The 17,807-nt window shown below is 37.4% G+C and overlaps 1 protein-coding gene across 8 annotated transcripts in view; it reads right to left on the reverse strand.

Annotated features, from left to right (window-relative positions):
• Positions 1–670: 670 nt before the first annotated feature.
• The window catches only part of ARHGAP12 (Rho GTPase activating protein 12), a 78,927-nt gene continuing 61,790 nt past the window's right edge, over positions 671–17,807 (reverse strand). For 5 of the 8 annotated variants that reach the window (XM_049798514.1, XM_049798521.1, XM_049798519.1 and 2 more), the window contains 9 exons: positions 13,086–13,190; positions 12,642–12,740; positions 9,939–10,041; positions 8,813–8,932; positions 5,838–5,936; positions 3,665–3,742; positions 2,673–2,807; positions 2,286–2,388; positions 671–1,858 (listed from right to left, as the gene is read on the reverse strand). In XM_049798514.1, the coding sequence (XP_049654471.1) occupies positions 1,684–1,858; positions 2,286–2,388; positions 2,673–2,807; positions 3,665–3,742; positions 5,838–5,936; positions 8,813–8,932; positions 9,939–10,041; positions 12,642–12,740; positions 13,086–13,190 (1,017 nt within the window). In that variant the 3' untranslated portion in view covers positions 671–1,683. The remainder of the gene's footprint in view (positions 1,859–2,285; positions 2,389–2,672; positions 2,808–3,664; positions 3,743–5,837; positions 5,937–8,812; positions 8,933–9,938; positions 10,042–12,641; positions 12,741–13,085; positions 13,191–17,807) is intronic. The other 3 variants (XM_049798520.1, XM_049798515.1, XM_049798516.1) reach the window with 2 other exon arrangements.

A 17,807-nucleotide genomic window follows, 5' to 3' on the forward strand; every position in this document is an offset into this window, starting at 1 on the left:
ATATCCATAAATTACTTCTGCCCTCTCTGAATCTTCTGGTAGAATTTAAGTTGTTAAAGAAAAGGATTAGGAAGTTCCTAAAATCATCAGGTTGTAAAATAAGCATCTGTCTTTTAACCCAGCATGAGAACTCTTTGCCACAAGTAGTATCCACGCTAAGTGGCAAGATACGTCGGTCTTATTATTTAAAGGGGGTTCACGTTGTCTGAAGCCAGAGTGGCAAACTCTAAAAGAACTAACGGGTTTGTTTATTCAGGTTAGACATAACAAATATGTCAGATACAGCAGTTAGTCTAGAAAAATACATTTAAAAAAATCTTCAGCAGACCATGCTCCCTGTAACAAAATCTTTCAAAACCAATTTTACAAATTATTCTACATTAATGTAAAAAGAAAATCTTAAATTTAGCATTATGGATTCCATCAAACATCTATCTATCAAAACATGAGTTTCACTATTTGTAGATGTTAGAATTCTTAATACATTTTTCTAATGTATCCTGTACATATTAAATAACCTAAAAGGCTCCTCTTGTAGTGCATTAACAATTTAGCAAGCACACTCAGTATTTCTTCAGTACCATTTGCATTACAGTTATTTGTCTGCAAATGTAATTAACATCTAAAAGTGCACACAGTTAGGTCCCCCCCCTCCCTCCCCATAACCTGTTTCCCTGCTGAAACCCAGACATCCACTGGAAACATTATGCTACTGTAGCTAATCTACCCATGATTAGAAATGTGTGACTAAAGTATTCTTGAACTATACAGGAACTGAATTATATACAAGAATCAAAAGGACAGCCTGTATTTACATCAAGAAACTTCCACTACCACAGCATTATACCAAGAACTCAAGACAGTGTTACAGTTGGTATTTACTTAGGATTTTAGCTTTAAATCAGTATAACACAAAACTTAGCTCAGGAAATACCCAGAAAAAATGAACATGTTTATTAAATATGACTTCTATTATGCCACAAGACAAATATCCGTTGCTAGATCTTCTCACAAGTTCAGTGTTTGAAGTAGTGTGCTGCTCTATAAAGCAACTAAGAAGTTCCAGAAAGGTTCCTGGGGAAAAAAAAATGGAAAGAAAAAAAAGAAAAAGGGGAGAAAAAAAGGAAAAAAGGACAGCAGATCTCAAGTGAAGAATTAGATTTGAATAACTAAACCAAACTGTTAGCACAAGTTTAAGACAGTCACTGCATGCAGAAACACCTTGGAAAAGTGTCATACAGATCTGAGTAGGTTGCAATACACAAGCTTAAGATGCAACTTCACTGAATTTTTCCATACCAGTTGGTAGGACTTTTCCCTATCAAGTGGAAGAATTTTAAGATTAAATTCCAGATTATCCAGTTTGAGATTAATAGCTTTACTCTCCAAGAAATCCAGTGTATGAACCTATATTACATTTTTCCAATGCTACTTTAAAAAAGGCAAACTATAAACTTTTCAATTCACTTTTTACATTGAACTTTTCAAAGAAATCCAGAGTGTTGTCTTTAATTCGCATTAAAGTGGTCAAACATTTCTCCTGCTTCTCCCCTCCCCAAAAGTGCAAAAAACAAGTTGCTGCTTGGTCCACAAACATAATACATCACGTACAGTGAGAGATTTTCTTTCTGATGGAGTACTGCTGCCAACCCATCACTTCCAGTTTCTACTCCCAGAAAAACGTCAGCGTCCAAAGATGGAATTTAATTCCAGTAGAATTAATTCCACAATCTGATTCTGGTATACTGTGTGGACTGCTATGTTACCAGTCTCTTTCTCTGGTTTTAATAAGGTTGGACCAAAAACTATTGCTACACTTTGATAGGTCATTCGGTTCTTTTCTCCGTTTTCTACAACTCTGAAAGAGAAAAAAAATAAACAAAAAGAGGCTTATCAGTGTTAGAGTAATAGGATGACAGGAAAAAGACACAGTCCAATGCAAATGACTATTCACAGTATTTATTTAATGAGTAGTCTTGTTATTAGGACACACAGCTGCTGTGATTCCCCTCTCTAGAGAAAAGTTTTGTTTTGAAATGTTATTCCTGATCCTCTCACAATCCCTCGAACAAAAGGACTTGGCAGTAAACATCAGAACTATTACACATATTGTCTAAAGTCTGTTTTGTGCTCTGCAAGCTTGTATAAATACAGATACACTGTTTTAATCAAGTCCAATATAGGCAAGAAAAATGCAGTGGGAACAGGCACCTAGTACTTTTAATTGGATTATTTAGCTTTAAGGGAAGATCGGCAATACAAAGCCTCTCCTATCTGCTACTTACCTTTTCAGGTGTCTAAAGAGTACCTGCATAGTGTCCTGATTTGGTTTTGGCAACTGTTTGATTAAATCTTTAACAGCATGGACACGCTGCCTTGGTTCTTGTTCTGCAAAAGGATGAGGTGTAGAAGCAAAAATTTAGTATTTTTGTTTAAAACTTTAGTGCAAAATTTAGCAGACTGGGAATAAAAACAAACGTTTTGCAGTGCTAATATGAGATAAAATACTGCCACCTCCTGACCAGACCGTGCAGTACTGACAGGCAGTGTTTAGGTAAGCCTTACACATGTTTATAACCAAAACATTCTTTTTACTGTCCAAAATAATTAAGTGAATTGTACATATTGAGCAGAACTTATACAAAAAGCACACACATGTTTTCCAGACTTACTAATTGCATTGACAAAGTCATTGAAGTGATTATAAGTGAACAGCGGCTCTGGCAATTCTCTGAAAAACATCTTAAGAGCTCCTGTGATGACATGTATATCTTCCCATTTACTGTCATTCAAGTCTAGTTTCTCATCTGAGAGAGAAAAATGAATAATTACTGTTACTAATTCAACTATCCAAGCTTTTTTTCAAAAAAATAAACTTAACTACTCTTCTGTACTTATTGCTTTTAAAGCAGTGAATACTCTTACTCCACTTCAGCTCATTCTGTGCTGGGAAACAGAACTGCAGCAATATAAAAGTGGATACAAAAACTCAACCACAACAGACAGAGATGGCCAAACTCTGCCTACTGCACTAAATGCAGCTCCCCTATACCAAGGGCATTTTCCAGAGGGGAACAGGAGCTGCTGACATAATGCAGAATTTACTGTTAGACCCTGTCAATCAGGAAATGAGAGGTCAGCTTGTAGATGGGCTACTGTCCTCTTCCTACTTGCAAGCTGCCTATTGATTCCCACTCAACAAAACACTAAGATAGAGCCACATGAAAGGGTTTTATACACAGAATATGGAGAAGAAGAGCTAACCACCCCCATACTAACAGACAGTGGCAAATCTTGCTAAAAAGCATTAACTTACAATTTTAATTTTAAGCTTAATATGCTTACTGTTTTTCCATAAGGTAATGAAGTGATTTTGTTTGAAATAATACACCCCACCCCAGTTCTATTACCACCCTTCTTTAGAATTACATTCTAGAAATGCCTCTATACTCCACATAAGACCAAACTTTCAGGATGCTAGGTTTTTCAAATGATGCATATTACACACTAAATTCTGCAATTTTGATGTAATTTTACTTCAAAGAGGACAGTCATTTCTCATGGAAGACTGCAGTTATATATTAAGAAATTTTTTCCTGAGCTTTCTACGAACTTCAACAATCTGAAAACACATACAATTGTAATATAGTTAAAGGAAGCTTACCATGATTGACTGCAAATCTTAGCTTCTGTATCACTGCAAGATTGCCACTAACTCGGTATAAGCCATCAACATCTAATCCTAAAACAAAAGCATAAATCCATATTAATACCTCACATATGTATGAATTCTGAAATCATTAGGCTGCTTCTTTATAGGTATACTCAGCAAAATTAAAAACAAAAAAGAAACCCACCTTGTAACAAAGAACACTTGGTTCAACAACAACAAAGGTTAAACTAGCTTTTTTGATGGACAGGGCATATCAGAGGAGATTTAGTTTGCTGACACTGGTTTGGGAGCATCAAGCTCAGAGTAATCTCTAAAACTTCCTACACAGTACAATAGTTGTAATGAGGCAACAGCTCCAAGTTTCTCAATGAGACTAGGTGTGTAGTTTAAGATGCTCTTGGTAGGCCGGCAGAGTATACAGGAGTTCAACATGCAAGAACCAAGTATTTTGTGGATGTTCAATTTTTTAATGCATTGTTAAGAAAAATCAAGTCAAGTCATGCACAGAGAGCATCTCAAAGTTGTCAAGTGACCGGGTTTGCATGGAGAAGGAATGATGTGCATGCACGCTCATCACTGCCCAACAGCCTACAAAACTAAAACGGGTAGCCCTTGCCTTTACCGTACTGCACATTCAACCAGAAAAGAAAACTGTGTCTCTGTGATTGCTACTGCAGTTACTCAGAAGTGATTAGGAGAGCAACAATTTCATTGAAATGCCACTGGAATGCAGCATGTGAGTCAGTGCCACTGAGAGGGTGAGTGTTGCCAGAATACCTGCAAGTCCCTGTAGCTCCTCAAGGAGTTGTCTGATGCAACACAGCACAGTTACCAGCACCATCTGACATATCCCTTTTCCCCATAATCCACTAGTCATTCCTTTACAGAAAGAACTGATTTGAAGTGTATTGGCAGTAGGAAGAAGAGTTGGAGAAGTGGGGGAAAAAAGCTATTCATTTCTGTCAGCTTCCCCTCAGGTATTTAAAAAAGGAAAACTTCACCACTATCTTCACTGCAGTCCTGCCTTTAAAATAAAAAAGAAATTTAAAAAAAAGGACAAAGCAAAATAACCCCTTTCTCACAAACTGCAGATCACAAACGGAATAAAACCTGCTGTTACAAGCAAGGTGGCAGTTTGTCAAACTGGAGTAAGGCAACAGAAGCAGTTATTTTTCCCCTCCCAGGCCATAAAATAGCAGCATTGAGAAAGAGGACTACAGGCTGCAACAAAATCCTAAATGAAGTTCCCATGGAAGATGCCTTAAAATTCACACATAGTATTCCCCTGTAACACTTACCCTGATTCTCAAGAGAATGTTCTCAGATTAACAGACTGGTATATATTTGAATGATGATTATGGAGATTCCATAATCCCCTCTGTCATCTTTTCCAAGGGCAGGGCAACAACAACAGCAAGAAACAAGCAAGAAAACCAGCACAGACTACAGCCAAGTCAGGAGTCGCAACCAACATATTTTCAACAAAAATGTGAAGATGTCCTTTACATCAGACGACCCAGAATGTCACATGTAGCTTTCAAACATTATTTTCTCAGTTGTTAGGTAAGAGAGACTTATTTTCAATGAAAGCAAAAATTGAGTCAATATGCAGACACTGATAATCTCCAGAATTGCATAAAACTTTGCATAGCGATTGGTGTAGCTGGCTGAAGGGCATCAAACCATAGACTTGTCTTCTGACAGTCAACACATACAGAGCAGGAACACAACTTTTTCCTAGAAGTTTGTTTCAAGGAAGCTTTAATATAAATGATCGTTAGCATGCTTAAACCCTCAAAGAACAAATGGTTGCATTTTGACAGTCACTCTTTTCATCTGAAAAAAACCTGTGATGGGCTGAGCTCTTCTATTACTTCTTGTAACCCCTCTTTCCTCAGAGCCTTGCTGCTAGGAAGCTGTCCTGCCTTCTCCTCAGCTTGAAATATACTGTAGCAGATCAATTTCTCAGATACCAGATTTCCTCCCCTCTCTCCATTTTGGATCCCACCCACCTCCCCACACTTGAAAACTCATGGCTAACTACAGATACAAGTTTCAGATTATTTTCCCCAAATAAATCTACAGCATTTTAAGGATTAAAACGTTCAAAATTAGATAGTGTGGTGAGCAAGAGAGATTCGGAAACAAAAAACTTCAACCATACCATGTTCCTCAACATGCTCAATGCACAGCTTCACGAACTTTGGCACCGTGCTGTTTTCTCTTTGACACAAGCTGGTGAGATTGGAACCAAACACTTGATCTGGAACCAAGTAAAGAGACTGATTTACAGTGGAACAGGACTCAAGTGACAGAACTAGTTCAGGTTAAAACAAGCCTCTACAAAGGGCAAAGACTACTGGATACAATTGCCACGGTATTAGAGTGAAAATAGGAAAGTTTTGAACAGAGTTCTCGGCAGCTCCCAGCAAGAAAGAGCGTCAGCAGTTACACAAATGTGAGTCTCTGAGTAAGGAACTTTTGCTACTGAAATAATTTTAATTCACCAGGAGATACTTGGGAGAGTCATAGAGTCATTACTGTAATAAAAAATTTAATGGATTCAAATGTCCTGTTACACTCCATTCCTGTTCTGAGTTCAAAATACATTTACTGCGATCTTTGTTAAAATCTGAACAGAGATAGTTAACTATAGTGAAAGCTTTTGGCATTGCTTGCAGAAAAAACCTGTAAAATTTCATCTTTCATTGCACCTACTGTTTAACCCAGCATTACATATTAATTTACTTTAATGTAGAGTCTTTAATTTCTAACATTAAGTTCTGACATGGATTTGTAAATGACAGACGTTTACATCACAGAGCTCTGAATGGGTGCAAGTATGACTATGCATAGGCAACCTGGCTGCAAGGTTGGAATCTAAATACAAATATTTATGGGCAAAGGTAATTGAGTGTTGTTTTCAAAACTACACAGTCCAGGAGGAATGTTTTCTACCAAAAACTGGAGCAAAAATGAAAATCAGCTTGGGCAGACAACTGATTCTTGCAATGTCTCTGTGTACTTCAGCAACATGTTAACTCATCTTGTTCAGATTATGTTATCACCAAAATCTCAGACCCGTTTCTATGGTTTTCAAAGATGCCCAAATAATAGATGGCCTCCCCTGTTCAGATGCATGATGTTGAAATAGGGTCTTGAGATAGAGAAGCAACGCTCAGGCTCTTAAATGGAAGGAAGTTTTTGGTGTTTTGTTTGTTTGTATTTTTTTAATCTGTTAAATAAGGTATGTAGGTGGCCATCTTCGCAGTACCTAGTAGATCTTACTTCAGAGAGAAACCGCTCTTGCATTTGCATCATGCATAGCACCTAGCCCATTTTTCATATTTAGTAATTTAAGTATATTCATTAACAACACTTGCATCTGACCACTGCTTTGGGAAATCCGAACAGCACACCAAACCAATTATACAGTATGAAAACTAGCATGTAATGGTATTATTAGCTGTATACGTATAATGCTGGTGACCCAAAACACCTCAGTCCTGCTGCTGCTACTCATGCAGCCAGCTGTACAAGCAGAATCAGTAGCAAGGGGTTGAAAAAGCTCACACAGTAAGAAAGCCAAGCTAGCATGCAGCTGTAGCAGGTAAAGCAATGCAAATTAGGTAGCACAAGAAAATATGAGCATGTAACAAACTGATTTGCTACAATTGCCTCGAACTTTAATAATTTCCACAGATACAGGACATATTTTTTCATCTCATCTTAAAGTAACTTCTGTAATTTTGTTTTTCCATGTAACAAAACTTTAGCACAGTTACTTCTCTGTTCAGTGCATGCTGTTTCAAGTGGGGTTTTTTTCTAGAACTTTTCATTATTTTTTCTGCTTACACTGGGTTTGCCAAGTTTTCTGTTTACTAAGCTTGTTCTGTAGCAGCCACAAAAGTACACTGGGCTTTTAAATAAAGGCTTCGGTATTTTTCATTCATACAGTAAATGTAAAACTGTACAGCACAGATCCAACTTTTAAAATTTACACCATGCTTTTAAATAAAAACAAACTCTTCATTCCTTAACATCTTTATTAAAAATCCAATCATCAGCACGCATGTGTACAAATTAAACTTGGCTTAGCATTCACTGTTGCTAATGTCAGAAGTTACGTCACTGAGCCATGACATGAATACTAAGCTGTAAAGCAGAGCAAAACGTCAAAGTCTGGGAATAAAGCTTCCTTATCCCAAGCAGAAATTCTGTAATTTACAGTTAAATTATATTTGCAGATACACAAATATATCAAATGCCACATGCAACAGAAGCACACCTGTTAAAGTATGTAGTTAGGCAAATCACAGTAGGTTTTGGTCTGATATTTGCCTACCCATATGCTATTTTGACCCTAGTAGAGCACCACCTACAAATCCTGCTAAAGCATACAAATAAATAAATAAAAGAAGTTTTACAGCGAGTACCAAGTCAATAATTTACACAAACACATTAACTTGAAGCTGTGCAAATACTGTTCTCTCTAAGCTTCTACAAGCGTGACAAATGGAAATCAACTCTTTCATAAGTTTGATTCAAGAATATCTGTAGAAGTCATTGTTTGTGAAACAATTAAAAAACTATACATTCAAAAAAGGTTAGGAAAAAAAGATGTTTAAGTTAAGATTCCATTAGCCTCATCCTGGTTTGCCTAAATACTTAATTTCTTATGAAATGGCACATGATTGTCTGGTTCCACTCAGACTAAAACACCCTAGTGAAACAGATGAGCACATGCATTCGGCTTTGTACCCAAAGGACTTTTCTTTCCCTTGTACGCACAAACGATAATCAGCCATCTGAAGTTTCCAGCTCAGAACAGCAGACCAAATGGACTCTCTAGCCAAGAAGCACTCCAAGTCCAAACAGGTTCCTGGACCCTCAATTTTCACTGCAGTTTTGCCAGTAATGAGCTGAATGAGAGGACATCCTCCACGAAGTTTAGTGGCTAGTAGCAGTGCTCAGAAGAATGACAATCAATTACCAGTTCCACTACACATCCAAGACTTTTGTTAAACCAGCTATTACACGTCTTTTACTCTAAAACTAAACCACTTTAACCCTACTTTACACACGAACTACTAAATTCAGCTTTTCAAATTATTTCCTTTGTTAAAAAGGTTCATTTACCCTTAATGTATCCTTTTTCACGGACAGCTTGTAACGTAGGGCGCCGTGTAAGAAACTTCTTGAGCTTCGTTTTGGTCTTTTTCTGATCTGTGGTATCTATATTGCTAGGTGCTTTCACTGCTGAAAAGAGAAATGCATTTGGCATGAATATTCACAGAACTAACACAGCATTTATCTGCTAATAAATGAACATTAAAAAAATTAAGCTCAAAAGCACATTAAAAACCTATCCAAATTTGCAATGCATCCACATATTTTTCCTTACCTTTTTGGAACTCCTTGTAAATGACATCCATTTTTCAAACCACTAAGAGACAACCCAGACGCAAAAATCTTATAAAACCAAGTATTGCCTGTGAAACTAACTAAATGGTAGCTTACATATGGAATTGATATGGAATTTAAAAAATATACTTATGTTTCAAAACCAGTCCTGCCTTTCATTAACTATTTTGAAAGAAATAAATACTTTCTTGCAAACTACATATAAGGCCTGCAAGTAAAAGACAATAGTCTTCCTGATTAATATCTTTCTGTGCATGGGAAGAAATTTCTGTGGCTAACAGAAATTTAGCTTTAAAATTCTGAAGGTGTAATTAAAACTGTTTAGTTTCTCTAAATGGGCCAATATAACATCATTAGCAACTTAGTGAAATTGCAGTTTAAGTTAATGCAAATATTTACAGATGCTGTACCACAGACAAAAACCAAGTAAAACAATTCTTATCAGTTTTGAACACGTGAAAGGACAAAAGAATTCTTATTCAAAACCATTTATAAAAGTCAGAGAAAACAAAAGTCTAATTACTTCTGTGCATTTGACAATACCTTGAAAATAATCCATCTAACCACTGCCTAGATTCTCCTATTTTTCATGTGTCATACAGCAGGAGCTAAAGACATTTGGTACTTTTTTTTTTAAAGTATGATTAATAAAACAAGGAAGAAAAATCTACTAACTGGCACCAAGATGTAGAATGAACTATACAAAAGCCTGTTTCCAAACTTGAATAGTTTCATTTCTAGCTGTCTTTTTGAATTCTTCTCTATTTACACATAATACTGACGATGCAAAAAATAAGAATTAGCATTGCTAAAATCAATTAATGGAAAATTTTCAACTCACAACGAAGTTTCTTAGAGTCTTTATTCTCTTTCTCTTTGTCTTGTTTTTCCACCCCAGGGGAATCTGGTACATCATCTTCCAATGCTTCATCAGACTCTACTACCTATTAGATTTAAGAAGATACAGTGATCAATTTGACAACTCATAGAATATAGCAGGAACAAACACATTTCCTGTAGACAGTTCTACAATACATATTTTTTTCCTTATAATAGTATTCAGTTGGTTCTTTCCTGAACTCTAGATGCTCCAAGTATCTTCAGAGATGACCCCATTCTCACTGTCAGAGTGAATAACTTTGAGAAACACTATTTGATCACAAGACCCAATAAAGAAAGTTTTGCTGGACATTGAACAAAGTAAAACCAGCCTTTCATGAAAATGCTTCATTACATCAACCAACAGAAGTGTTGGTTGTTGGGTTTTGTGGGTTTGTTTTGTTTTGTTTTAAATCCAGTAGACAAACATCAGTTAATTCATGGTCTGCTACAGAAGCACCCGCTTGATAGAGTCTAAAAAACAGTTCTAGAGCATTTACCCTACTTCTGATCTCTGTAATTAAAATTTTCTTAATAGAAAACAGAACCACCAGTTGGAAAATTTCACCACTGTCAAGACATACACTGAATTCACTCTGAAAAAGTAAATATACCAGCACCTAAAATTCGTGCCCTGTGTTATTGCGCTCTCAGCATATTCTCATTAAACACAGTCAATTGAAAACATAGATCATGTTGTAGCTGTGGATGCAGATACTGGAGTCTGTTAAACTGCCCACCTGCAGCCTCATACCTATGCTACACCCATGACTGCAGACATACCAGAAAATAGGAAAAGAAACATCCTCTGGTCTCAGTGCAACATACTCCCTTCCGAAACCACATATTTCCAGCTTCACTTCTACTGAAGTGAACTTGACTGCTACGCAGTTACAAAAATCTGACTGTAAAGTGTCTTTCGTTACAAGGAAAGACATTTTAAAAACAAGGGAAAGTTGCGCACTCCAGAGCACTGAATGAGCAGAAGCACAACTTCACCGACTAGTTGCACTTTAACTTGAAGGGTAGGTGTTAAACACCCTCATTCCTTGTGGCTTTTCAAAAGCTTTGGATACCCTTTTTACACATCAAAGATCAATATAGTCAACTGCCCAGTTAATGTCCCCACTAAGGATCCCTCTGCCACTGAGAGGATTTAGACAGTGCTCTCTTCAAGAGGCCTCAAAGCTTTTTAGGATTGATAAGTTTTAAAACCATTAACTGCTTTGGGGAAAAAAAAAAATCACCTGCAATCTAGTTTGTATTATGGAACAAGTCCATAATACAACTAACTTGGAAATCTGTGTACATAAAAAAGAGCATCCACATCCTTCGCAGATAGCTATTCCTCTTGTACAGCATATCGCCACAGTAGCAGCATGAAGGAGTAAAGAGACCAGAATCTCATTTGTACCTTCTTTTGAGGAAGATCTCGTCACACTAGATAGAACTAGCGCCTGTCCTGGGAAAGAGATTCACAGCTACTACTACCATAAACTTCCCCTAATTAAAAGTTTGCTTCAGACCTGATGGATTTTTGTACGCAAAGGTTCAGCGCTCCAAATTATCAGGTAGTTTAATAATCTACTTTAACTTTTCCCTTGGAATCTTAGGTGTCTCAGCTCCCAGCAGTAATACATCACCATTTCTTCCTGAGCGATGATAAACTCTCCCTACTCTACTACCCACTTCCTCAACCTAACACATAATACCTCGCTCTCATCTCAGCATGTATCAGCCTTTCCATCTTCCTTTATATTTAAGCAGGGAAGAAGCGGCCTTAGTTGCATTACATGGGGCAAACAGGAGACGGGTATTGCCAAGTGACTACCTTGCCTGGTTATTAAGAGTCATGACATTTTCACACCAGGAGAGAGCAGAAGATTAGGACCCTAAACCATGAGCACTCAGGAAGAAATTAAACCATTCATATTAGCCTGCTGTGTTTGTGCAGAAAACACCCATATGTGGAAAACACTATTAGAGCTAGGAGAAATGAAGGCCACTGACTAACATCAAAAGCAACATAAATGCAGCTTATGGGTAGCAGCCAGGCCTGTAACTATAAAAACTAAGAACACATGAAGTCAACTTGATAGGAGAGGCGTATTTTCTCCAAGATCTCCTCCAACTTCTTCTGAATTCAAAGATGGTAAACCTTGTTTGGCAATATCAAGAGGAAATGCTTGATCACTTTTCTATGATTAAATAGTTGGCATTATGCTGCCTGATAAGAAGAGATAATACAGTATTTTGCCAGGGCTTTTAGTTGGTACTTTAGTACAGCCTTAAGTGAATAGCAGTATCAAATGCTGATTAATGTATGTCATGAAGCACTCCCTTGGCTGTCCTCCCCCCTGTACTCCCTCTCTATCGGAGCGTTTTAGGTCACCAAGACAGAAAAAATATTTGGCCGCAGAAGGAAGCTCATTTCTGAGCTGGAAGTCAGCCCACACCTCCTCGTTCTTAATCCAGTGAACCATCCTTATTCCTTTGCAACTATTAATTATATTTCACATGTCACCACCAGGAACTGCCATATACTCAACCTCCTGCCCACAATCAGGAAATGAAGATGTATGTGAAGCACTAGGAGTCATTGCATCAATTATTTTACTAAATAACATTACCTTAAAAACAGAGCCTTCACAATTCAAACACATACCTGATTGTTGATGGTATAGTTAAGAACTTTATACCATTCGTTAATAAAGCTGTCATTATCAGATTGAATTAAGAGCTCAGTTCCTTGGCGGGTTTTTAGCTTTAAAGAAATAAAAACAGATATCATCAGAATTGATAAACACACCGGAATTTAAAAGTGAAATTACCTAAATCTAATTAAACTTCTCCCTGGCATAACTTTTAGATAATATATAGCCACTCAAGAACACTTACTAATGAAAACAGTAAATAACAGTCTGCTTAAAATGTAAAAGCATATCCCATACAGACATATTAAAAACGGGCATTTCTTGCAGGTACTAAGATATGTCTACATTTGAGCAGTAAGAAATGTAAAAAACTCAAAGTTTTTATTTTAAGTTTAGAGAAAATTTCTTAAGTCATTAAATTACCTATAATTCTGCACTTAAATAAAATAATTCACCTCGATAACATTCTTTTTGCTGGATTTGTCCTTTGAGGCCCAGTCAATCAATGCCCCTTTGAGATCCACTGTAAATTCTGGCTTAGACTGATTGACACCAAACTTCTGGAAAAAAAGGAACAATGATGACAAACTTAAAAACAAACAAACTCCTAACAGGTACACAGTCTTGCAATCCTCTAAATATAACACACATTATTTAGAGTCTGTACAACTCAACCCAAATACAGTACTTTGCCACAAATCAACAGGCATGATACCAGGAAAACAAAACCCAAACAAAAACCACACAGAGAACACCCTTTAAGAATGACAATTAAAAGCTGCTCAGCTTAAAGCCCTTAAAATTCCGTAATTTTAAATTCCAACCAGATTCCAGCTGAGTTTTTTTTCCTATCACAAATGGTAGAATTCCATACAACATTTGATTGTAGCTTGATTTTAGTAAAGATAGTCCCAAGCTTTAAACAAAACTGGCTAATAAGTAATTGAACAACAAGAAAAAAAAACCCACCAACCCCCCCCGCCCCACAAAACACCACATGGTGTCAGTTAATCAATGGTTGTATATAAAACCAAAAATCAAACCAGAAATAGTAGTTTTGCTAGATAGGAATCACATCCCTCCTGCACTGAAAGAGCACTTTCGGTTTTCACATTTCCATGAGAGATATATAGATACATATATATATTTCCAACAATGCTTTTCACATTATTTTATATTTTTCTGTAGTGCTTCTATTGCAATACTAGAGCATATACTAGCAAGTAAACGGAACTCAATTTCACTGTCTATCTACTAAACAAACAGCAAATAATTGAAGTGATAAAAAAAGCCACTTAACCCACAAGTAACCCTGCAAACAATTTGGAGGAAAACATCAGGGAGCTATTTTTACCTACTACTCTTACATTTATACTAGGTATCACAATTTTTTTAAAATAAAGTACTTTTACTGGGGTTTCAACCTACACCACATAGCTTTGAAATATCATTCCTCAAGGAAACCAGTTCAGTGACCCATACAAACAAAGACCTCTAATTGTGAGTAAAGCAAGTAAAACACGGAACAGGGAAAGCTGCAAGTCACTTGGCTGTAGCACAGAAATTGAATGCTGTAGAGTTCTAGAGGAACCTTGCAGCATCTGATCCATCAGAATGGTTCTTTTCTATTTCTTTAAAAAGTCTTTGATGTGCGAATGCTGTTCGTGTGACAGCTCTGGGGGACGTAAGACCCAAGATGAGCTCCTTGCTGCGAACACAAGTTTCCAGCCTGTACAACAACAGCCATATCCAAGGGGAGAAAAAAACAGTACAGAAAACACAACTAATCTGCTGCTTCTGATTAAATTCCCAGCATGGACGTTAATTAATGCTAATCATGTTTTAGAAAGGCTGTTTACCACTGGAAAATCTCCCTGCCTTGAGTCCTAAGGGCAATTAAGCGTTGAACGGAAAGTAGCATCTTAACTTCTTTATTTTGCCTGTGAAATATCAGAATAGGGGAATATTTCTAATTTACCGAATGCCAATTAGCACTTGGGGAAAAAAACCAACAACAACAAAAAAAACCCCTTCCGCTTTCTAACTTAATTCTCAGATACATCCAAGAACATTTCTTATTAATTACAGTAGAGGTTTTGAGAGAGGCCCAGCTTGGCAGTGGAGTCCACAGGAACAATCTCTGGGCCATTATGGCTCTTGCAGTTGTGGGCAGCCATGCAGCAGCTGCCTGTTTAAGAGAGATTCACATAACCACTCCACATACAACGAACGTGTACCAGCCACACAATTCCTGACAGCCTAGATCAATCTTGCTCTGTGTTGGGGGTGGAAATCAATTTATAGAGTTTGGCACTGGAGAGAGCAGGAGACTTGTGCCAAAATCCTCTGCAGGATTGGGGGGAATTCTTTAAAAACACTGCCCAGATGATGCTGAGGAGCACAGGAGATGACCTGCTACAGGTGAAATAAAAAACAACAACATAAAAAAGTAACAGCGACTGCTGTTTTGGCCAAAAGGAAAGCCCTCTAATACATCACTTTGCTGAACTCCCCACCTGACAGACTGCAGTACTACCTCAAAACACCTTTGCACTCTACCCATCTTCTTGACCTGACTCCGTTCAGCATTTCAGAGAAGCACAGAACAACCCAAAAACTAGAAGCTAAATTTCTCAGAGGGGAAAAAAGAAGTCTTCCCCTACTTGTTCACACAAGCAGTGCCCAAACTGCTGTGTGAGATCCAAGGATGGGGAAACCTATGCAAATAATCCAGCCTCTCTGCAAAGCTCCTCTGACATACCAACATATTTTATACTCATCACAAACTTTATTTCTTTATTCAAGGAAATTTTAAGTTTACCATGCAGGCTCTCCTATGAGCTTTCCTGTCAAGATTCTTTTCTGCTCCTGGGTGGATGAAAACAAGATGCCAACAGCCATTTCCCTCCTTGAAAGCTTCCAGGAGCAAATCCTGTACAAGGCTGGTCAGATGCCCTGCATACAAAGGTTAGCTAAAGGCAATCAAACCCTCCTGAAGCAAGCAGGTTCTGTTGAGAGCAGTAAAAAGAAAACCTTTCTCTTTAGCATCTGCTGCCACCTAAACATAAAGCCTGCTTTCTCAAAACAGAGTGCGCTACCAAGTCAGCACTAGTAGGGTTAAATTCAGCCCTTACCAAGCAGCACCTTTTTCTTACTGGATTTCTCTTTTGAGCCATCTAGGAAGTTTGGAAAGGGCAGCAGTGCAAGACAAAGAGGGAGAGGTCTATACATGGTGCTGCCAGCTGTCCTAGATATGAAGCTGTCCTAGAGTCACTTTCTAGGAAAAAAAAGCATAGTGATGAGATGTGCTTATGGTAGTTACATGGCAGAAATAACTTCCACTTTTTGGAAAGAAGGGGGCAGGGGTGCCATAGACAGAGTAGATGTTGTGTAGTTTAAGGACTGCCTTGATGTGTGCTGACACTAATAAATAGAAGTGCTTTTCAGTCTTTTCAGGAGTTTTCTCCAACTCCTGGAAGCCTCCACAGGATGAGCCACACAGTCTGTACTGTGATATATTCCAGCATTCTTTGGAAACAGAACTGGGTGTTATTTGTGGGACGACTCTGGATGTACAAATGACACCTGCCATTCTCATAATTCTGTTTCTAATCAGTCGGGTAGCACGTTTTAATTTCAAGTCCTTCTCACCCACAGACGGACTGTAGAAATAGAGCTGAGGAGACAGATGCTCCTTTGTGGCTGGTAGGGAAGCTTCAGAACTTACAGCTTTAACAAAAAAGAAAAATATAGAAGATATTCTTTATTGTCATAGCAAAATGATGGAAGTTTTTTGAAACCAGACTGATAGTTGTGTTTGCCTTCCAAATAGTTTTCATTACAATCACCTGAGCCCCCATATAATGAGCTGTGCAATACTAATGAACTGTAGTAATATACATACAACATCCTTGGCTATAAACAGTGGTGTAACACAGTAAACAAGAGTTTGCCCAGATAAACCTTGAAGAGCATTTATTTCCTTGATGTTTGAGAAGTTTACCACCACTGTACTTGACACTGAAGACACGTGCCTATTATAGAAGGCTGACAGATGAATCCTTCCAAGCAGTCATCAGCAGAAGCCCCATTGCTAAAATTTGGCAATACCTATTACAACCCATTCACGCCAAAAGTTGAGAGACACCTTCTTCCAACAGTTGAAAATTTAAATTTCTGTGAAAAGACATGTTAAAAACTCCAGATTTCCTTATAGAAAGTAGCATTTTAAAGGATATCAAACTGTGTACAAATTAACTGTTCCAGGCTTCCACATACATAGCAATGAATTTGACAAAGAAAAAGCATAATTTGCATCATTTTTAGCACAAAGTTAACTGAACAAGCCTACAGTTACTCCCCATGACAGGGGAAAACAAAAATTAAAGGACTGGTCGTCAAAATGGTCATTCTAGAAGCCTCAGGAATCTTAAATGATCTCGAAATACATAGCTCTCTCTCCACTCTTCAGGAAATACAAGCCAAGATACCAAAATAGTTTTAAACATCACTGACACTTTCAAATTGTGAAGAAGTCAAATTATGGAAGCATTGCTTTCCATGTCGTCAGCATATGATTTTTTTCCATGAAAGCTTTAGTTTGATAAGAGTGCTGAGAAAGCAATATTAAAAACCAATTATACAACCAGTCAAGCCTGTTTGTTTCTTCTAACACTAGTATCATTAAAAATTCCTCCTCATCCACCTTGAGCAACAAGCTACCATATCAGCTACCAACATTTTATCAGTTTCTCATGAGCAGCGCTTCTATGCTTGACATCTACACTTCAACACATGACTAACTACAGATGCTTAAATTATATACAGAGTCCTACAAATTTCCATCAGCTTTCTGTATGTGGCATATAGCCAGAACATCCTTGATGTCTTTTCCTTTCAGCTTTTTATGCATAACATTTACATTTTTGGGGTATTCCAATTATAGCTAGAATTAACCAATAACATGTACATCATTGTATCAAAGGCATCATAGGCACCTTACAAACATCCTAAATTAGTTATGTTAGAAAGAATTAGACATAAAATATCTGTTAAGGAACTGATCACTATATCATGCTGTTTATTAGTCAAGACACTACTGGTTCAAAGAGTAGGCAAATTTGGGATCATAATTCTGGCACTGATGAACCAGATACTCTTTCTACTTCCTTCCATTA

Source organism: Accipiter gentilis, chromosome 4 (assembly GCF_929443795.1).
Source record: "Accipiter gentilis chromosome 4, bAccGen1.1, whole genome shotgun sequence".
Lineage (NCBI taxonomy): Eukaryota > Metazoa > Chordata > Aves > Accipitriformes > Accipitridae > Astur > Astur gentilis.